This window comes from Bos mutus, chromosome 1 (genome assembly GCF_027580195.1).
Source record: "Bos mutus isolate GX-2022 chromosome 1, NWIPB_WYAK_1.1, whole genome shotgun sequence".
Lineage (NCBI taxonomy): Eukaryota > Metazoa > Chordata > Mammalia > Artiodactyla > Bovidae > Bos > Bos mutus.
Window position 1 is genome coordinate 56,759,020 of NC_091617.1, and position 22,610 is coordinate 56,781,629.

The 22,610-nt window shown below is 37.5% G+C and overlaps 1 protein-coding gene across 6 annotated transcripts in view; it reads right to left on the minus strand.

Annotated features, from left to right (window-relative positions):
* LOC102279587 (cell surface glycoprotein CD200 receptor 1) overlaps nt 1-22,610 on the minus strand; it is a 64,052-nt gene that overhangs the window by 37,973 nt on the left and 3,469 nt on the right. For all 6 annotated transcript variants that reach the window (XM_070369211.1, XM_070369218.1, XM_070369228.1 and 3 more), the window contains exon 2: nt 4,109-4,189. In XM_070369211.1, coding sequence (XP_070225312.1) covers nt 4,109-4,189 — 81 coding nt within the window. The remainder of the gene's footprint in view (nt 1-4,108; nt 4,190-22,610) is intronic.

The following is a 22,610-nucleotide window of genomic DNA, read 5'->3' on the forward strand; positions in this document are numbered from 1 at the left end:
CAGCGATCAATGCAAAGAAATAGAGGAAAACAACAGAATGGGAAAGACTAGAGATCTCTTCAAGAAAATTAGAGATACCAAGGGAACATTTCATGAAAAGATGGGCTCAATAAAGGACAGAAATGGTATGGACCTAATAGAAGCAGAAGATAAGAAGAGGGGGCAAGAATACACAGAACTGTACAAAAAAGATCTTCATGACCAAGATAATCACGATGGTGTGATCACTCACCTAGAGCCAGACATCCTGGAATGTGAAGTCAAGTGGGCCTTAGAAAGCATCACTACGAACAAAGCCAGTGGAGGTGATGGAATTCCAATGGAGCTATTTCAAATCCTGAAAGATGATGCTGTGAAAGTGCTGCACTCAATATGCCAGCAAATTTGGAAAACTCAGCAGTGGCCACAGGACTGGAAAAGGTCAGTTTTCATTCCAATCCCAAAGAAAGGCAATGCCAAAGAATGCTCAAACTACCACACAATTGCACTCATCTCACACACTAGTAAAGTAATGCTCAAAATTCTCCAAGCCAGGCTTCAGCAATACGTGAACTGTGAACTTCCAGATGTTCAAGCTGGTTTTAGAAAAGGCAGAGGAACCAGAGATCAAATTGCCAACATCCGCTGGATCATCAAAAAAGCAAGAGAGTTCCAGAAAAACATATATTTCTGCTTTATTGACTATGCCAAAGCCTTTGACTGTGTGAATCACAATAAACTGGAAAATTCTGAAAGAGATGGGAATACCAGACCACCTGACCTGCCTCTTGAGAAACCTGTATGCAGGTCAGGAAGCAACAGTTAGAACTGCACATGGAACAACAGACTGGTTCCCAATAGGAAAAGGAGTACATCAAGGCTGTATATTGTCACCCTGCTTATTTAACTTATATGCAAAGTACATCATGAGAAACGCTGGGCTGGAGGAAACACAAGCTGGAATCAAGATTGCTGGGAGAAATATCAATAACTTCAGATATGCAGATGACACCACCCTTATGGCAGAAAGTGAAGAGGAACTCAAAAGCCTCTTGATGAAAGTGAAAGAGGAGAGTGAAAAAGTTGGCTTAAGCTCAACATTCAGAAAATTAAGATCATGGCATCTGGTCCCATCACTTCATGGGAAATAGATGGGTAAACAGTGGAAAGAGTGTCAGACTTTATTTTTTGGGCTCCAAAATCACTGCAGATGATGATTGCAGCCATGAAATTAAAAGACAGTTACTCCTTGAAAGGAAAGTTATGACCAACCTAGACAGCATATTCAAAAGCAGAGACATTACTTTGCCAACAAAGGTCAGGCTAGTCAAGGCTATGGTTTTTCCAGTGGTCATGTATGGATGTGAGAGTTGGACTGTGAGGAAAGCTGAGTGCTGAAGAATTGATGTTTTTTAACTATGATGTTGGAGAAGACTCTTGAGAGTCCCTTGGACTGCAAGGAGATCCAACCAGTCCATTCTAAAGGAGATCAGTCCTGGGTCTTCTTTGAAAGGAATGATGCTAAAGCCAAAACTCCAGTACTTTGGCCACCTCATGCGAAGAGTTGACTCATTGGAAAAGACTCTGATGCTGGGATGGATTTGGGGCAGGAGGAAAAGGGGATGACAGAGGATGAGATGGCTGGTTGGCATCACTGACTCGGTGGAGATGAGTTTGAGTGAACTCCGGGAGTTGGTGATGGACAGGGAGGCCTGGTGTGCTGCAATTCATGGGGTCGCAAAGAGTCGGATATGACTGAGTGGCTGAACTGAACTGAACTGGAGGCCCATGGAGAATTCTGCCTCTTAAACCAGACACAAAATTCTCCTACAACTAAGCAACATTCACTGTCTAAAGAAAAATACCTTGGTAGGAAAGTCAATTTTCCCTGCAATTTCTCATACCAGAGATAAAACCCACAAGTTGTAGTGTACTCTTAAGTGTGCTAAAATTATATTTTTCAGAAAAGAAAAATATTATGCTTGTTTTCAGAAGTAGTCCTATGATCATTTTTATAATACTGGATACATCTTTTAAACTTAGTTAATTGCTATAATAAGTCATTCAGTTTTATTATCTCCATTTGGTATCTAGTTCCTATAGAATTTCAATTTCACATCAAGTATCATGTCTTCAATTATAAAAGAAAGCATCTCTCTTATTTAGTCCTTCTTGAAGATTTGTATATACCAAAGTAGTACAATAATCATTTAAAGCTTCTGATTTATGGTTCTATGATTTCTGTCTTCAATTTCTTCATATGAAACCAAATTTTCTTTTAAGTTTAGAAAGATTATAGTTTCACATTAACATAAGAAGTCTAACTCTTTCAATATGTACATATACAGACAGTCCCCAACCTGGGATAGTGTGATTTAGGACTTCTTTTTTTCACTGTACAATGGTGCAAAAGCCATATACATTCAGTAGAAACTGTATTTTGAATTTTGGATTTTGATTGCTTTCTAGGATAACAATAATGCATTATGGTATTCTCTTGTGATGCTGGGCAGCACAGTAAGCCACAGTTCCTAGTCAGCTACACAATCACAAGGGTAAATAACTGATACAACTATTCTGTACCCATACAACCATCTTTTTCACTTTCAAAAGGTACAGTATTCAATAAATTACATGAGTTATCCAACATGTTAGTATGAGATAGGCTTTGTGTTAGATGATTTTGCCCAACTGTTTAAAGAAGGCTCAGCTAAGTTTTGATGTTAGGTTATTATTGTTGTTCAGTCGCTAAGTAGCATTCAATTCTTTGCAGTCCCATGGGTTGCAGCATGCCAGGCTTCCTTGTCCTTCACTATCTCCAGGAGTTTGCTCAAATTCATGTCCATGGAGTTGGTGATGCCATCCAACTATCTCATCCTTTGTTGCCCTCTTTTCCTCCTGTTAAGTAGGTATTTTGACTTATGATATTTTCAACTTAGGATGAGTTTATTGAGGCATAATGCCATCATAAGTGATGGAAGATCTGTATATAGACTGAATCACATGTGGACTGTTTTTAAAGACATATTTACAGTAGAAAAGTAAATTAGTTATTCATTATATTAGTTTCCTAGAACTGTCTTGATATGTATCCACAAACTCGATCCCTTAAAACAATAGGTATTTATTCTCTCACATTTCTGGAAGTCAGAAATATATCAAAGTGTTAGCACAACCATGTTCCTTCCAAAGTCTCTAGTAAAGAATCCTTTTTTTGTTTCTTCCAGGTTTGAGTGGCTACCAGAAATCCTATGTGTTCCTTAGTTTGTAGATGTATCATTTCAACCTCTGCCTCCATCTTTACATTGGATTTTCCCTTGTGTCTTCTCCTTTTCTTTTCTATGTCATTGGACATAGGGCCCACACTAATCCAGGATGATCTCATCTGAAAGCTTTAGCTTAAATACATTTTCAAAGACCCTTTGTCCAAATGTACCCATATTTGTAGGTTCCTGGTGGACAGATCTTGAGGTGGAGGCACCATTTAACTCACTAAACTCAAGCACTATGAGTGCCTTCCCACCCCTCAGATTAATAATTTATATAGTCATTTTACTTATTTGAGTCTGCAGTTGACCTGAAATCTAATTTTTCTAAATAGTAAATAAGTAAGTGTAATTAAAAAGGATATTTATTGAGTCCAAGAATGCATTTTGAAATCACTAGAATTATTTTTCCATGAAGTGCTCAATGTAAAATATATTACAAAAATAATATTTTAAAATACAAAGAAAAAGTTAACTGTAATGAGAAACAAAAATTTGGGAGACAATAGAGCTGGACAAGGGCACACAGAAAGTAAATTAGTAACATCTGCGAAGGCCAATATTTTTAAGTTCTCTAGAGTAAACCTAGTAAAACTATGATTTAAAAATAGAATGAAAAAAATTGGTGCTGTGCCCTTGATTTACTTCATGATGACAGTCTTGAAATAAGTACTAAATAAGCACAGAAAATAATTTCAGAATGAAAAATTTACCATTTTAAAACATAAGCAGTATTTCATTTTGACAATTTTAGCTAAAATAATCTATAAATAACTTAAGACAATTCAAGATCTCAAAGTGTAAAAACTGCAAAAACATCAAGCACTCTTCTATTAGAATTATTATTAAAAGATGAGCATTACCTGAACTGTAATTACCATTGTCCAGCTGCTGCATTGAGTTGTTTGATGTTTTAGTTCCTTCCATTCCTGCACTTAAGCATTCTGAAAAGACACATGGGGTAAAGAGAGAAATACACATTAGCATTTCTCACTCCCGGAGAAAATCACATTTTTTTTCACATTCCTTGGGCCATTTGGGGATTGCAGTTGCCAATAAAAACATGAATTATGACAGGAAAGCAAACATCTCAAAAAAATTTATCCTGGTATGAACTTTTCACTTGATCTTCCTTCCTATTTGGCATACCCCCATTTTAGGCCCACAGTACCACTCACCACCCTCCGGTCTTATATCCAAGTCAAAGCATTTCTTCTTCTAGACTTCAATGCACTTAGTCTATCTCCAGTTGTGAAAAGGTGTTTTACTATGTTACAGACATTTCAGGCACCAGTGAGGAAGGAGAAGTTTAGCACTGATGTGTTGACTGGATGCTGATATAGAACAACAAATGAAAGTCGCTCAGTCGTGTCCAACTCTTTGCAACCCCATGGACTATACAGTCCATGGAATTCTTCAGTCCAGAATACTGGAATGGGTAGCCTGTCCCTTCTCAGAGGATCTTCCCAACCCAGGGTTCAAACCAAGGTCTCCCACATTGCAGGAGGATTCTTTACCAGCTGAGCCAGAGCAACAAAGGAGTATCCTAAACACTGTTGAAATCACATCATATAGACAAGTGTCTATTAAGTTCAAATTTTACAAGGCAAGCTCCAAATGAAAAATGTTAGTAAGCATTTTTTGAGTAGCAACTCCTGGCAAAGTACTCGCTAAGCACAGAAACATCATAATGAACAATACCCTTTTCTCTCTATGAGCCTGAGGTCCAGGGAAGAAACTATCTGTATAAACAATGATAACATAAAGTTTTAGTGTGAGGTAGATATATACATAATGTCCAGAAGTTTAAAAGAAGATGTTTTTAACTCTAAAACAGCAGGGGTAAAGGATTAGGAAAGACTTCCTACAATAAACGATATTTGAGCTCAATCTTAGATGAGGAGTTTTCTAGGAAAATAAAAGGAAGAAGAAAACTGCACACAAAGAATGGCATTTAGAAGAAGGCATGAAGCCATTTGGAGGTTTCAAAGAACTACACATGGTTGGGTATTGCCATTATATGAGAAAAACTGGATATATGATTAGAACTGAGGCTGGATACTGGCAGGCTCCAACTGTGGCAGGCTCTAATTGTGGAAGGCATAAAACTCAAAGTATTCACAAGGAAATAATACATTTCTAGTGCATCTACAGTATCTGAACAACAAAGAGAAACATTTTAGGATAAAATTCAATGCACAGTGGGTTTTTTGGAGAAATTTTGAATACACTGAAAGTGAATTCGCTCAGTCGTGTTTGACTCTTTGCCACCCATGGACTGTAGCCTTTAGAGTTTAAATATGATGGCTTTGTTATTGACCAGTGATCAAAGATGAGCAAATTACCTGGAATAGAAATATGTGCCAGGCACAAGGCTAAGTGTTTACACAAAATGCACTTGATAGCATTATTCCCGTTTTGCCAATAAGGAAGCTGAGCTTCTGGGACATTGACTCCTGGTAGGCTACAGTCCATGGGGTCACAAAGAGCTGGACACGACTGAGCAATGTCACTTTCAGTGTATTCAAAATTTCTCCAAAAAACCCATTGTGCATTGAATTTTATCCTAAAATGTTTCTCTTTGTTGTTCAGATACTGTAGATGCACTAGAAGTGTATTATTTCCTTGTGAATACTTTGAGTTTTATGCCTTCCACAATTAGAGCCTGCCACAGTTAGAGCCTGCCAGTATCCAGCCTCAGTTCTAATCGTATATCCAGTTTTTCTCATATAATGGCAATACCCAACCATGTGTAGTTCTTTGAAACCTCCAAATGGCTTCATGCCTTCTTCTAAATGCCATTCTTTGTGTGCAGTTTTCTTCTTCCTTTTATACACGACCCACTCCCTTTTAGCTACTATTTACTTAAATAAAACATTGTTTTAAAATAATTTTTGAACACTTAGGAATAGATTTTTGCTAATTTGCATGTTATTTATTTCAGTCTCTCCATGTCGACAGGTGATATCATCCTCATTTTACAGATGAAAAAATTTAGACTCACCTTGATGAAGCAATTTGGCCATAGTAACCCAGCTTGGGCTTAGCTGGTGGCTCAGATGGTAAAGAATCCACCTGCAATGTGGGAGACCTGGGTTCGATCCCTAGGTTGGGAAGATCGCCTGGAGAAGGGAATGGCTATCCACTCCAGTATGCTTGCCTGGAGAATCCCATGGACAGAGAAGCCTGGTGGGCTACAGTCCATGGGGTCGCAAAGAGTCAGATACAACTGAGCAACTTACACTTTCACCCCAGTTTATAAGCTGCTCCAATTGTCAAATTTTTCTTGTGTGAATAGTTCTTGCGACAGTGGGCAGAAACGAAGAGTTGGTTCCTAAGAAATACACTAGAATAAATACACTACCTATCCGTGGCATGCTAAGTCACCTCAGTCATGTCTGAATCTTTGTGACGCCATGGACTGTAGCCCGCAAGGCTCCTCTGTCCATGGGAATTCTCCAGGCAAGAATACTGGAGTGGATTGTCATGCCTTCCTCCAGGGGGGTCCTCTCAACCCAGGGATCGAACCTGTATCTCTCAAGTCTCCTGTATTGGCAGGAGGGTTCTTTACCACTAGCCTCACCTGGGAAACCCAAACTTAACCCAATTAAGAGAGTTGGAGAAGCAAGTCCCAGCCATGTTTCTGTAGAAACAACGAGAGACAAAGGTCTGAAAGAGCACATCAACAGCAAGTCCATAGAATCAGGATTATTATAAAGACACATGGGCACAAGCATTTTGAATTCTGAATCTGAATAGGAAAAGCCAAGCTAAGGAAGAAGATTTGAGACATTTGCCAAAATTCATGGGCCAAACCCACCACTCCCTCACTAGATTGTAAGCTCCAGGGGGGCAGGGATTTTCATCTAGGTTTTTCATTCTTCATCCTCAGTGCTTAAAAGAGCGGTTTGCACAGTTTCCTGGCATGCAGCTGGCTTAAGCTGGCTTAAAAATTAAGGTCAACACAACCCTATAGTTACAGACAGTTTACAGAAAAAGAAGTATACATGTCTCCTAGTCATTCAGAAAAAAGCTCAACATCATTTATGGTAAAAGAAATACAAAATAAAACTACTCAGAAATGCTATTTCTCACTTATAAGATCATCAAAACTAAAAAACTGGAGAATATACTCTGCAAAACTGTAGAGAAATAAGTATGCCAATATACTGCTGGTTGGAATGTAAAATGTTACCACTTCAGTAATGGAAAATTTGACAATAGCAGTTACATAAGCATTTTCCTTTTGACCCAGCCATATCACTTCCCAAAAACTATCCCAAAGCTATATAGGCAACAGTTAAAATATATTAATATATATACAGAAGACAGGTCATTGCTACACTGTAATAGCAAGACTTCTAGAAATAATCCAAATCATAGGGAACTAGTTTTCTAAATTATAGAACATCCACAAAATGAAGTACAATGAAACCCTTAAAAAGAATGAGGAATATCTTTATAAACTATTATGGAGTGATCTCCAGGACATATTGTTACATAAAAGAAGTAGGACAGATAAAAGTGTATATAGTATCAAATTCTGTGATATGCAGCTACACTAAAGCAATGCTTACAGAAAAATTAATAGCTTTAAATACTAATAACAAAGCAGGAATTACCTAAAGAAGTTAAAAACAAAATAGAAAGATGAAAATAATAAAAGGAAGAGCAAAACTCAACAAAACAGAAAACAAGTAATACAAAAATTAACAAAATTAAAAGCTGGTTCTTCAGGAGTTCCCTGCTTGTCCAATGGTTAGAACTCAGCACTTTGACTAGAGAAGTTCAGATTCAATTTCTGGTCAGGGAACTAATATCCTACAAGCCACAGCACAGCTCAAAAAACAATAGTATGTGAAGAATGTTTATAATCCAATAATTTTAAAAATCAATTAAAAAAAAACAGGCAAGTGACTTGAACAGACACTTTACCAAAAAAAAAAAGATTCAGATTACCAATAAATACACAAAAAAGATGTTTAATATTAGTAATCATAGAGGAAATGCAGATTTAAATCAGTGAGATAATGATTATGCACCTATTACTATGGCTAAAGTTAAAAAGACTGATAATATATATTGGCAAAAATGTAAAACAACTAAAACTTTCACACATTATTAGTGGGAATATAAAAAAGTATAACTGCACTAGAAAATTTATAGTAGTTTTTTCCAAAAGTCAAACACATGCCCACATAAAACCTTACCATTTCAATCCTAAGTATTTACCCAAGAGAAATAAAACTATATGTCCACACAAAGACTTGTGCATGAATGTTCACAGAAGTTTTATTCACAATAACCAAAAGCTAGAAACAACCCAAATGCCAATCGGCAGATAGCTAAGTTATCTGTATAATGGAATACTGTTCAGCAGTAAAAAGGAACACACACGAATTGATGAATCTCAAAAATCATTCCTTTGAGTGAAATAAAGTAGACACAAAAGAGCACATATCAGACACCACAAAAAGAGTAAACTAATATAAAATGCTAACTAATCTATGCTGACAAATGGCAGATCATTGGTTGCCCACAGATGATGGGTGTAAAAACAAGGAAGGACTACTAGCATACATGAAGGAATATTTGGGGAACGATGGATATGTTTTTTATCTTGTTTGTGATAGTAATTACAGAACTATACGACTGTCAAACCTCATCAAATTGTAACTTTTAAATGTACCCAGTTAATTACATATAAATTATCCCTCAGTTTAATTAAAAACAATGTCAGAAACATCAGGTTTTAACACACATAATATTAGAACATGCATCTACACAAATAAACATGAAAGAAAATACAAATGAAAACCACTTGGCACTGGAAATAATGTTTAAAAAAACCTTTTCCATCTAAGTCAAAATCATCAGTAGAAGTAAGATTGTTTTGTGATTTGACTACTAGTGAAACCTCTTAGTCACTTTGAGCACTCGCTTTGAGTTTCCTTTCCCAAATCATCATTGTCATATGCCTGAGCAACTATACACCGCCCACACAGGAGACATTGTATAGGCATGACTATGCAAACACATACTCCAAAGCCTTCCTCCAGTGAGTGAAAAAGGCTCTCAGAAACAGCACATGGTTTTCTTGTGTGATTTAACAGATTTTATCTATACAAAATCCTGTGCTTTGCTGGGCTGTACTGACTAAAAAAGTTAGAAATAGGCATTTCTAATATTTCACAATTCCTAGTAAAATCCCTGATTTAGTAACTGTTTATTAACCAAAGTAGAACATATATTATGCCATAATTAATCAATATAGTGGCTTAAATTATTATTTCTAATATATGCAGGTGGTAAACAAAAAGTAAAGATTTTCTGCTGTTTCATTCATTTGCAAGGTTTGGGGAGAATACAAACAAGCAGTAAGGAGCCCGAACAAATGAATTTAAGCTGAAAGAATCCTAAAATTGAAGCAAAACTATAGCCTAAAATATTTGGCTATGCTCTAATAAAATGACCATATAGCTATAAAAGAGAATAATGTAGAACTTTATTTTTACATTTCTTTTAATATTTCTCTCCAGAACTTGAAACTTCTATGCTAGTATTGACCTAATTAAAAGTCATTTTTATGGTTTTTTGTGGTATTTACATCTTTATTTGTCATCTTTTCGTTATTTAACATTTAATGAACTTACTATCGAAATACTTTTTAAAAAGAGGAACATAGAATACATTAAAATATATTCAATATATTTCAATACACTTAAATCTGTGCTAATATTCTGATATTTTACACAAGGAGGACCAAATTATAGAATTATTGCATTTTTCATTTGGTGTTTCAAGCTTCTGACTTCAAAACTGCAAATTATCATAACAAATACAGAACTGGATCATTTTGAATAAAGCAATGGTGGGAAAATATGAGAGATTTGAGTTTTACTTCACTCTGCTTCTTTCCCAAATTACTTAAAATAATTAAATTTATATACTCTAGTTCTCCCCTCTGCAAAATGCAGACTGTCATTCTTAATAAGTAAGGAATAACTAGTGAAAGGCATCTGAAGAGCACTACAAACTGAGGTTTAAAAGCCAGTAAAAAGGAAACTACATTTCTCCTAAAGATTCAAGCTTCATTTTAAATAAATGCAACTCTGAGACTGAGATCTTAATCACACAAAGACCCGGAAATCAAAATCACACTGCTAGAACAACCTTATTTAGCTATACTGAGCACGTAACTTTTTCTAATCACCAGTATGGTAAAGTCAATACAGTACAGAAAGCTTTATCATAACTCTCTGGCTTCAGAAAACTTAAAATATCAACCTTAACATTTTAGTTAGTATGTTTGTACTGTGTTTTATAAAACTGCATGTTGTGGATAAAGGTTAGACATACAAGTATTATTTCCCAACAGTTTTTAGAGTTATGAATGGATTCAAACAAGAAGAGACCTTGAATTGTCTCCTTTTTTTTAGAAGTTCTGAAAATAAGATGAATTGTTAGCCAAATAGTCTAATTGTATTTCTTTCTCTAATGCAATAATTTTCACATTGGGAACTAGTGGAAATCCATGATAGTCAGCCAGAAAATCCATAAACTTTGTAACTTTGGGAGAAGTTTTACAATAATGTACCATTTTATTTCTGATATATAATTTAAAAGTACTACCACCCTGTAGGAATAATTGAAAGCATAGCCAATTTCCCCCCACATTTTGTTATTTTCTAAATAGCAAACAGTAATGGAGAGACAAAACAAAACAACAGTTGGAATAACAGACTCATGTTATTTTTTTCTCTACTAAAGCTACCTGAAAAGTAATGCAGTAATTTTATGAGAAATATTGCACGTAAAGGAAATGAGCTCTTTTTTTCTGCCTCCTAAGATGATGATCAGTCTTTCACTACTAGTTTTCACTGAGATGGTGTCTGAGTGACCACCTATCACATGTATTAGAGCTTTTGGACTGGTGGAGGGAAGCTGGAAGCTGCATTAATAATACTTATTTATTCAGTTACAATAGCTAAGCCTTAATAAATGCCTGTATCATGGAGCTTTCAATCCAATAGGAATAATACACAGTAACCAAATAATCACACAAGTATATGAAACTGTAATAGCAATAAGTGAAAAGTATATAAAATGTACTTTGAGTAACTTATAGTAGTACTGAGGTGATAGGCAGCCTCTAAGATGGTCCCTACTTTCTTGGTAATTGTGTCTTTATAAATCCTCTCCTCTTGCACGTGGGCTGGATAGGACTTCCCTGGTGGCTCAGACGGTAAAGCGTCTTGCTTACAATGCAGGAGACCTGGGTTCGATCCCTGGGTTAGGAAGATCCTCTGGAGAAGGAAATGGCAACCCACTCCAATACGCTTGCCTGGAAAATCCCATGGACAGAGGAGCCTGGTGGGCTACAGTCCACTGGGTCGCAAAGAGTCAGACACGACTGAGAGACTTCACTCACTTCTAACAAATGCGATGCAGCAGAAATGATAGAATGTCAGTGCCAAGATTAAGTTAGAAAAAGACTACGGCTTCTACCCTCATGGTTTCTCTCTCACTCACTCTTGGGTCACTGTGAGAGAATAAATATTTGTCTGCGGGTAGTTTATTATGCAGCAAGAGGTAATTGATACAAGACCCAATGAACAAGATACTGATAATAAGAAAGAGAATGAGAAACAGAGCAGTCCAAATAGAAGTACTTTTATATGCAGAGAATGTGTATCTGGAGGGAATAAGATCTGAAGAAAGACTGGAGCTAAAAAAAAAAAATGTTTCAGCTTTTGCTATTAATCTAATCTTCCATAATGATTTCAGATCTTTTTCCTGAGACAAGTGTATTTTCCTATGGAAGGAGAACAGAAAAGAAAAACAAATGCTTGCCAGGAACACATGTATACCTGTGGCGGATTCATTTTGATATTCGGCAAAACAAATACAATTTTGTAAAGTTTAAAAATAAAATAAAATTTAAAATTAAAAAAAAATGAAATGTCTTTTAAAATGAAAACTATCTCCTTTATGTGTCTCATGGCTTAATATTTCAATTATCATGATCCTTGCTTCCAAAAAGGAAAGAAACTGAAATGTAAAATAAGAGATTTGGGCTTCTTTTGTGGCTCAGCTGGTAAAGAATCTGCCTGCAACATGGGAGACCTGGGTTCCATCTCTGGCTTGGGAAGATCGAATAACAATTGGGAAGATGGAATAACAATGTCAAAAGCTGATCCTGGTAACACAATACATCTAATTTGTGTTCTTATACTTTAATTTATGAACGTTATTTACATTTTAAAATACATTAACTTAGTAGCACACAACACCTAATTAACTGTTCGGTAAACAAAACATTGAGTAGAAACCCAAAGTTTTAGCAGAGACAAAACTAGAAAAAAACACCACAATTAGAGTAACAAAATCAACTAGCCTTTTGGCTAATGTTAAATAAATTTCCACTTATTACCTCTGTAATATTGCACAGATTACTCTCTGAAACAGTTGCTCTATCTACATTTATGGGAATTTAATATCTGATAGGAATAGGCATTCAAATTCCTAAGGGGAAGAATGATTATATCATTGGTAAATGATACTGAGGGAACTAACTAGCCACTTGGGAAAAAATATGGATAGGAAACAGTGCTAATAAAAACCATATTGCTGGGACTAATTTTTGTGTATGTGACAATAGTCACAAAGTCTGCATCATTTTAGTAGGACACAGTATTAATAAAAGTCATATTGTTGGGCTAACTTTTTTTCAGGCAATTACCATCACACAGTCCAAAACTAGGTAATGAAAACAAATTTGTTCCCTACTCAAGGTAGATGTTGTACAAATGTGTATCAGTGATCACAAGGGTCAGTGTTTTTGGTGAATAGATAGTGAATATATACACATATCAGATATACAAAGATATGGGCATACCATATTTTACTGCGCTTCACTTTACTATGTTTTTTACAAATTGCAGGTTTATGGAAACCCTGTGTTGTGAGATGATGGTTAACAATTTTTAGTAGTAAAGTATTTTTTAATTAAGGTGTATACATTGTTATTTATACATAATGCTATTGCACACTTATACACTACAGTGTAGTGTTGTTATTTAGCCTCTCGGCTGTGTCCAACTCTTCTGTGACCTCTATGGACTGTAGCCTGCCAGGCTCCTCTGTCCATGGGATTTCCCAGGCAAGAATGTTGGAGTAGGGTGCCATTCCCTTCTTCAGGAGATCTTTCTGACCCAGGGATCAAACCCACAATGCTTATGTCTCCTGCATTACCAGTAGATTCTTTACTGATAAGCCAGCAGGGAAGTCACAGTATAGCGTAGACATAATTTTTTTCTTTAGACAAAACTTTTACATGCACTGGGAAACCAAAAATTTGTGTGTCCCAGTTTATTGTGATATCTACTTTATTGTGGTGGTCTGGAACCAAACCCACAATATCTCCAAAAAACACCTTATATTCTAGGATATTAATGCTTATATAGTTTATAATTCTTAGAAAAAAACAAAAAGTTGGTCTGTAGGGGCCAATTAAATAAGTTATGAAGTAATATCTATAAAAGAGCTTTGGAAACTGTAAAATGATAATTATGATATAATTTTTTGAATGTTTGTCAAATTCAGACATAGTATTAAGTGCTTTATATATATAGTTTAACTCAATCCTCACAGCAATCCTAGATACCATCTCAGGGAGTTTGGGTAAATTCTCCCAATTTAAAAATATTGGCAGCTAATTCAAAATTTCAAAAATATTACATGAGCCAGTCAAAAGTGTCTCTAAGCCAGATCCAGCCCATGGACTGCCACATCACTGTCTTTGATGTGGAAATTAAAGACAAGGCCAAATTGAGAGTCTTGAAACATTTAAAATTAGGGATCTAATGAAGGAAGTAAAGTTAGCAGAAACAATGAAGAAAAGTAGAAGGTAAATGTGGGGTCTTGAAACCAGGGAAAGAGAAGTTTTCAAGACACAAGTAATCAAGGCCAAGTCATATATGAAAAATTTTAAAGTAAGGAGTAAGAGACATTATGATTTGCTAACAAAATTCAGAGACCATTAAGAGCTGTAAGAGAGTAGTAGTGTCAGTACAGAGGCAATAGAGAACAATGGCAAGGGCCCAAGCAGAAGCAACTGTCAACAACTGTAGACTTGCTCTTTCAAGAATTTTTACCCTGAAAGTATCAGAGAATGAGACAGTAACTTTATCCTTTCATGTCAAATCTGAAAGAGAGAGATGGGGCAATGTCTGAAACTAGAAGGACTTTTCTAGTGGGTATTTGAGTTGTACAGCGTATTTGTAGACAGAGGCAGCGCTAGCAGTTACAAGAGTGGAGGAGGCTAACTGGCAGGCAGGATCCTAGAGGCTGTGGGAGGGGATGAGACAAATGCAAAATGAAGGTTTGCTTTTGAAGAGGCTGACACTTGGTTCTTCAGAGCGAAGCATAAAGGGCAAGAGTGGTTACAGATACCAGAGACATTTTGAGGAAGTTTAGGCTGACAAACATTTTCTGAGTATACCTGGGCCTCCTGAGTGGTGCAGTGGTAAAGACTCCACCTGCCAATGCAGGAGACCCAAGAGACACAGGTTTGATCCCTGGGTCAGGAAGATCCCCTGGTGGAGGGAATGGTAACCCACTCCAGTATTCTTGCCTGGGAAATCCCATGGACAGAGGAGCCTGGTGGGCTACAGTCCATGGCATAACAGAGTTGGACCCGACTGAGAAACTGAGCAGACACAAACACGCAGGTGGACAAACACTTTCTGAGTATACCTACTCAGTGTCAGGTAGCTGTGCAGAGCTTTAGGAATAGTAGAATGAATAAGGCAAGGTGCTGGCTCTCAGAAACCTTAACATTTGCGGAAGTTAAATTCCACATTGGACGAAGGGTAAATCTGAAGGTGAGCAGCCTGTAGAGCTGGGACAATGGGGATAGTTTAGGTGATGAAGAAAGACCTGAAATGGTGTTCTTAATCTTGGCTCCCATCAGAATCACCTACAAAAATTTGTGAAAGTCCAGATGCCCTGAAATTTGCATTTAGGCTTCAGATAGCATCACTGCATCTTTAATATTTTAGGCCCTGTGGGTGACTCTGTCTGGAAACTAACTTCAAATTATTGGCTCAGAACAACCTCTGAGTAACGTCTAAGAGAGAGTCAGTAAAGGGCAGATACAATGATTTTTTTTTTTTTTGGAGAATGAAAACAACTAGACTTAATTATTTTGAACCTACCACTCACTACTTACTACATGAACATTTTTTTTTCCAAAAGTGTCAATATCACAAAAATAAATCATAAGACCAGACATTCTCAAATTATGTAATAGATAGCTCATGTGTGCTCAGTCGTGTTCCACTCTTTTCGACCCCATGGACTATAGCCTACCAAGCTCCTCTGTCCATGGGATTTTCCAGACAAGAATACTGGAGTGGGTTGCCATTTCCTCCTGCAGGAGATCTTCCCAACCCAGGGATTGAAATTGCATTCCCTGCATTGCAGGCAGATTCATAAACCATAGGGAAAGATGGCATAGTATTCCATGGTAAATTAACAAAATGGCAAGGACAAAGAAAAATCACTAAGCAACTTAAAACTTTATGTGAGAACACCCTTTGAACACACTTAGGCTCCCCTCTGTTGACAGGAAAAAAAAAAAAATCAGATTCTGCTTTCTCCTTTTAGCTGTGATCCTGTCTCTTTTCTTTGCTACCAAACTTCTAGAATTAGTGGTGTGAGCCCACAGCCTCCATTTCCTATCCACCCATGCCCTTCTCAAGGTTAGCAATCTTGTGGCTCCTACGTCCTTCCATTCAGGCCACAATTTTGAACGTCATCAGGCCCTTTACAGTCAACCTTTAGGCCTTTCTTCAGTGCTTATGCTCCTGGACTGCTTGGCATATTTTGATGCTATTAACCATTTTCAGAGAAGGCAATGGCACCCCACTCCAGTACTCTTGCCTGGAAAATCCCATGGATGGAGGAGTCTGGTAGGCTGCGGTCCATGGGGTCGCTAAGAGTCGGGCACGACTGAGTGACTTCACTTTCACTTTTCACTTTCATGCATTGGAGAAGGAAATGGCAACCCACTCCAGTGTTCTTGCCTGGAGAATCCCAGGGACGGGGGAGCCTGGTGGGCTGCCATCTATGGGGTCACACAGAGTCAGGCGTGACTGAAGTGACTTAGCAGCAGTAGCAGTATTAACCACTTTCCTCTTCTGCAGCCATGAAATTAAAAGCTGTTTGCTCTTTGGGAAAAAAGCTATGACAAATCTAGACAGCATATTAAAAAGCAGAGACATTACTTTGCCAACAAAGGTCTGTATAGTCAAAGCTATGGTTTCTCCCGTAGTCATGTATGGATGTGAGAGTTGGACCATAAAGAAGACTTAGCACCAAAGAATTGATGCTTTTGAACTGTGGTGTTGGAGAAGACTTTTGAGACTCCCTTGGATAGCAAAGAGATCAAACCAGTCAGTCATAAAGGAAATCAGTCCTGAATATTCATTGGAAGGACTAATGCTGAAGCTCCAATACTTTGGCCACCTGATATGAAGAGCTAACTCATTAGAAAAGACCCTGATGCTGGAAAAGATTGAAGGCAGGAGGAGAAGGGGGGACGACAGAAGACGAGATGGTTGGATGGCATCACCAACTCAATGTACATGAGTTTGAGCAAACTCTGGGAGATGGTGGAGGACACGGAAGTCTGGTGTGCTGCAGTCCATGGGGTGGGGCCACGAAGAGTCAGACACAACTGAGCAAGGGAACAACTAAAACCCCTTCCTTCCTGCACCTCTATCACCACCGTATGCTTCTCCCTATCTGTCTCCTTCTCCACAAGCCTACCTGTATCCTCAGGCACTTTTGTAAAGGTATTTCCCCAGGTCTCACCTGCTCCTCTTTCACCATCATTCCCCACCTCCAGAACTTGAATTGGGCCTCAGCACAGTTGATTTCTCCTTGTTTTATCACTTCAGTCACAGTTTAGCTCCCTCGGCCTTCATATAGGCTGTTTGACTTTCTGGAATATTCATCCCCTCAACTTTCCTTGCCTGGCTGTTTTATGCTCTTCTTTATTTTAAACCTCGCTTCCAAAGAGCAGTTTTCCCTGATCTTCAGAACAGATCAGGCTTACCAATTACACATTGCCATGTCACCCTATATTTCTCTTTACTCATTTTATTTTATGAAATTATTTGTGATGATTAATTTAATGTCTACCTTTCCTAACAGATTCTAAGCTCTGTGAGAGCAAGATCTATGTTTCTGCAACAGAACATTGTGTCTGACACACGGCAGACACCTCCTTACCTACTGATTGACAGAAAAAGCTAGTCCGTGTTGTGAGCCTTGACTTATTTTTCCTAAACAAGAATCTCAGTCCTTATGCCACTGTTTCTCACCACTCAAATGCTTGCTGTTATTTCAAGTATATCACACCAAAAAATCATGGATTTTCCCACATATACTTGCCACATCTGTTTTCCCCTCTATTTTTTGTTGCTATGGAGGAGTTCCAAGCTCAGCTCATGCACTAAAAAGCTGAGTAATGTCTTTAGTAATTCCTTAAACATTTCTGGGCTTTATTTGCTCATGTATAAAATGAAAGAATTTAATTTGAAGGTTTCTAAAATCCTTCCTGTTTGAAAGTTCAATACTTCTTAATATTGTCAGGCATTTCTTTTATTCCACAAATAAGGAAATTACGGTTTAAGGTCGGGAGGGCAAGTAAGTTCTTAAAGATGACATAGCTAGTGATTTAAATTATATCTCATTATAGATCTTTAAATTGAATACAGAGATTCATAAGAATCTAGAAAATGGGGGGAAGGGGAGTGAGATTTTTTTTAGAAAAATGAAAGGTAACAAAATAGTCAATGCATGGAGGAAATTTAGAAAGCAAAAAGGCCACCTGATGCGAAGAGCTGCCTCACTGGAAAAGGCCCTGATGCTGGGAGGGATTGACGGCAGGAGAAGAAGGGGACGACAGAGGATGAGATGGTTGGACGGCATCACCGACTTGATGGACATGGGTCTGATTAAATTCTGAGAGCTGGTGATAGACAGGGAAGCCTGGCGTGCTGCAGTCCATGGGGTCACAAAGAGCCAGACGCAACTGAGAGACTGAACTGAACTGAACTGAACATTCAATTTCAACATCTAAGACAATACAGCCAACCAAATCAATATCAGTTCATAAAAACACAATGATATTTAAAAAATCACAATGATATTAAAAAGACAGACGAAGAAAGTTCCAGTTGGCTTATGGCCCTATAAGCTTCAACACAATAACAACCGCAAATTCTGACAAAGTATAAAAGCTATCTGAAGCCACGGGAAAGTAGAAAAAGTGAGATTCTTGAGGGGTATCAATCTTGAAAGAAGGAAAGGTTCCCATATTTATCACTTCTAGTCCCAGGAAATACTGCAGTTGGCAGGACACTGGACAGCTAAAACTCTAAGAGGAAAAAAAATCCACAGTTTTTCTGAAGAACAAAAAGATAGATTTCGGGGCAACCTTGGGCTCTTGAAATTGAGAGAGGCAGAAAGAGAGAGTTCAAATTCCTTATATAAACTGTATGCACATCTCTGGCTAATCCCAAGTCCCACATGGCAGGGCACACTTACGCCAACCAACTAAAGGTAAAAGCACTGTGATTTAAAATATTGTCCAAAAGAGAGTTTTTAGTTTGAGTTCCACCAAGTTCAATGTTTTCTGAAAAAAAAAAAAAAATCAACAAAGTAATAGAATATAGTCCTCTAAGATGTAATAGTCACAATATAAATAAATTTACTCACTGTACAGAGAACCAGGAAATTGTGACCCATTTTTAGGAGGGGAAAAAAAAAAAAAAACATTAAAGGGAGATCAACCTCAAATTGACCCACATATTGCAATTATCAGACAAGTACCATAAAGTAGAGATTAAACTATTCTCAGTGATATGAAAGAAAATAGGCTCACAATGAATGAAGAAACAGAAAAACCTCAACAGAAAGGAAAGAAACAAGTTACAAAATAAATGGAAACTATAAAATAGAAAAATATAAGATGACCTTAACAGAAGAATAGAAATGAGAGAAGAAAGTGTTAGCAAACTTAAAAATATATCAATAGAAGTTATCCAATCTGAAGAGCAGAGAGAAAAAAAAAATAACTGGAAGAAAAAAAAAAAACAACAAACCTATGTTAGCCACAAAGGCCTTCAATGAAGTAGCAGAACGTCTAACTTAGAAAGCTGGTAGATAAATATTTGGAGAAAATAGTGATTAAAAATTTCCCTAAATTTACCAAGAAGCATAAATTTACAGATTCAACAATTTCAGTAATCCTCAAGCAGGATAAATATAAAAGTAACCATACGTAGACACATTATAAGTGGTGAGAACTAACAGAAAAAATCTTGAAAGTGGCCAGGAAAAAACATGACACATTAGAGTAAGAGGAACAGTGTTTTGAGTGTCTGCCAACTTTTCATCAGAAATGGTAAAGCAACATTTTTAAAGTGATGAAAGAAAAAAAAGTCAACCAGAATTCTGTATCCAGCAAAAATATGCAAGAATAAATATGCAAGAATGAAGCATATTCAGATAAAAGGAAACCAAGAGAACTCCTCGCCAGCAGGACTACACTATTAGTGAGGATAATAGAAGTTACTTAGGTTGAAGGGAAATAGCATCACACAGAAACTCAGAAATTCAGGAAGGGATGAAGAATATTTGAAACAGCAGCTATGGTGGAGATAGTACGTGTACCCAGAATCCTATTTTAGGAATGACTTTTTGCTCCTGCTGTTAGGAGCACTGTCAGCAGACGGCCTTCAGTTCTCACACCTTCAGAAATCATCTCAGTTATCCCAAGCAAAGTCAGACTTTACCCAGAGCAGTCCATATCTGTTGACTGATTTGGAGAATGAGGCCCATAAGACATTCTGATTCAATGCAGAGCCTCTCTGGAGCCACTCTAACTCCAGAAATTCACATGCAGTCAGATGAGGGTGTCATGATTGGGATTGCTGGCCTTTTCCCCTCTGCTGCGTTGCCCTATTTTCCAGCTGCTGCTTCCAAGAGTCCTCACTAATAAACTTTCTCTGCTCAAAACTCAACTTTTAAAGTTTATAACTATTTAAAAAAGTAATGGTTTGATTCTTAGGAGCAATTAGCATCACACAGTCCCAAGTCATTTTGTAGCCACAGATCTGCTCCCTAATCCTATTTAGGAATTTTCAAATCTGTATTGATGACAACAAGGGGAAGAAGCAAAAGTATATCCATGGTTACTACATTCTTAATCACTGTACAGATTGATTTTTCAGATACAGCAGAAAGCCAAATGACAACCGAGTTATTTTATTAACTAGCACCATTAACTGAAATACTCATGACTTTGTTGGAAAGGAATTTACCTACTGTGGAATTCTCTGATTTGTTCCCATTTCCTTATTTCTATCCTCAACCTATTAGCATCTCTACATACAACTTCTCATCTTAGTCTGCAATTTCAGAAGAGCTTCTGTCCTCTTTTTTAAAGTGAAGCATTCCATCTATACTACAGTGTCTCTTTTCCCACATCTTCTCAGATCTTATTTTCTGTTATAAAGAAGAAGAAATAATTATCATTCCTAGGACCCAAATCCAAAAATCTCTAGAGCTTATTCTGCCATTTTTATCTCAATGTGTACTCTTTTTGTGGGATCCTCCACCATGAATAATTCACGAAGCCTGGATTGTGCTATACTTCCAAGTACCAATAGAGATTTTCATCCTGTGTGTTTGCCATCTCTAGATTGAATTTAACATCTTCCTCTGCAAAGAAACTTCCCTTCTTAGCCACCAATGACTCTCAGTGATACCATGGACCTTCCTAAAATGGAAACTCAAGGGTAAGAACCCTTGCCCCTGCTTCAAAATAAAGCTTTACCAAGTACCACTCCCACTCAATGAGATACTGCTGCCACATTTTTTTTCCAAAATTTTATTTTATTATTTCCCCCAAAAGTTACAGTTTCCAAGTTCCTTTGTTTACTGATTAAGGATGCCTGAAATGCAGCCTTATTTCCTGAGATCATATAACAATCTCTGTTACATCAAGCTACAGTGCTTTCTCTCCCTGAATCATCTGCCTTTAATCATGCTGCACACCTGCTCCTCCCAATTCCTATCTTTCTTTCCCCATCTATCCAAACCTATCATTCAAGACCCTTCTCCTCCAGAAAGCCTTCAATAACTCCAACACCATTTCAAGATTGACTGATTTAAAATGTTCTCCATGTGTTTCATTTTAGCTTGATCTCTCGAATGTAGGTGGCAAATAATTTTTAGGCCCTATTCTCTCTTTCTCTCTCTCTCTCCACACACACACACACACACACACACACACATTATATATGCAATCAATAACCTCTAACCAGATTGACAAAGAGAAGACACAAATTATCAGTATGAGGGGCAAAATAAGAGATTCTGCAGACACCAAAATCTGCAGATGCCAAAAGGATTTGTTGATGTTGTTCAGTCGCTCAGTCATGTCCAACTCTTAGCAACCGTGGACTGCAGCATGCCAGGCTTCCCCTCCTTCCCTGTATCCTGGAGTTTGCTCAAACTCATGTCCATTGAATCGATGATGCCAACCATCTCACCCTCTATCAGCCTCTCCTTCTGCCTTCAATTTTTCACAGCCTCAGGGTCTTTTCTAATGAGTCAGCTCTTTGCATCAGGTGGCCAAAGTATCCAGGTTTCTCAGGAGGCAGGTAAGGTGGTCTGAAATTCCCATCTCTTTAAGAATTTTCCAGTTTGTTGTGATCCACACAGCCAAAAGCTTTAGCATAGTCAATGAAGCAGATGTTTTTCTCGAATTCCCTTGCTTTCTCTATGGTCCAACAAATATTGGCAATTTGATCTTTGTTTCCTCCGCCTTTTCTAAACCCAACTTGTACATCCGGAAGTTCTCAGGTCACGTACTACCAAAGCCTAGCTTGCAGGATTTTAAGCATAACCTTATTAACATGCAAAATGAGCTCAACTGTATGGTAGTTTGAACATTCTTTGGCACTGCCTTTCTTTGGGATTGAAATGAAAACTGACCTTTTCCTGTGGCCACTGCTGAGTTTTCCAAATTTGCTGACATATTGAGAGCAGCACTTAAACAGCATCATCTTTTAGGATTTGAAATAGCTCAACTGGAATTCCATCAGCTCCACTATCTGCGTTCATAGTAATGCTTCCTAAGGCCACTTGACTTCTTCACACTCAGGATGTCTGGGTCTAGGTGAGTGACCACACCATCATGGTTATCTGGGTCATTAAGACCTTTTTTGTGCAGTTCTTTTTTGTGTGTATTCTTGCCACCTCTTTTTAATCTCTTCTGCTTCTGTT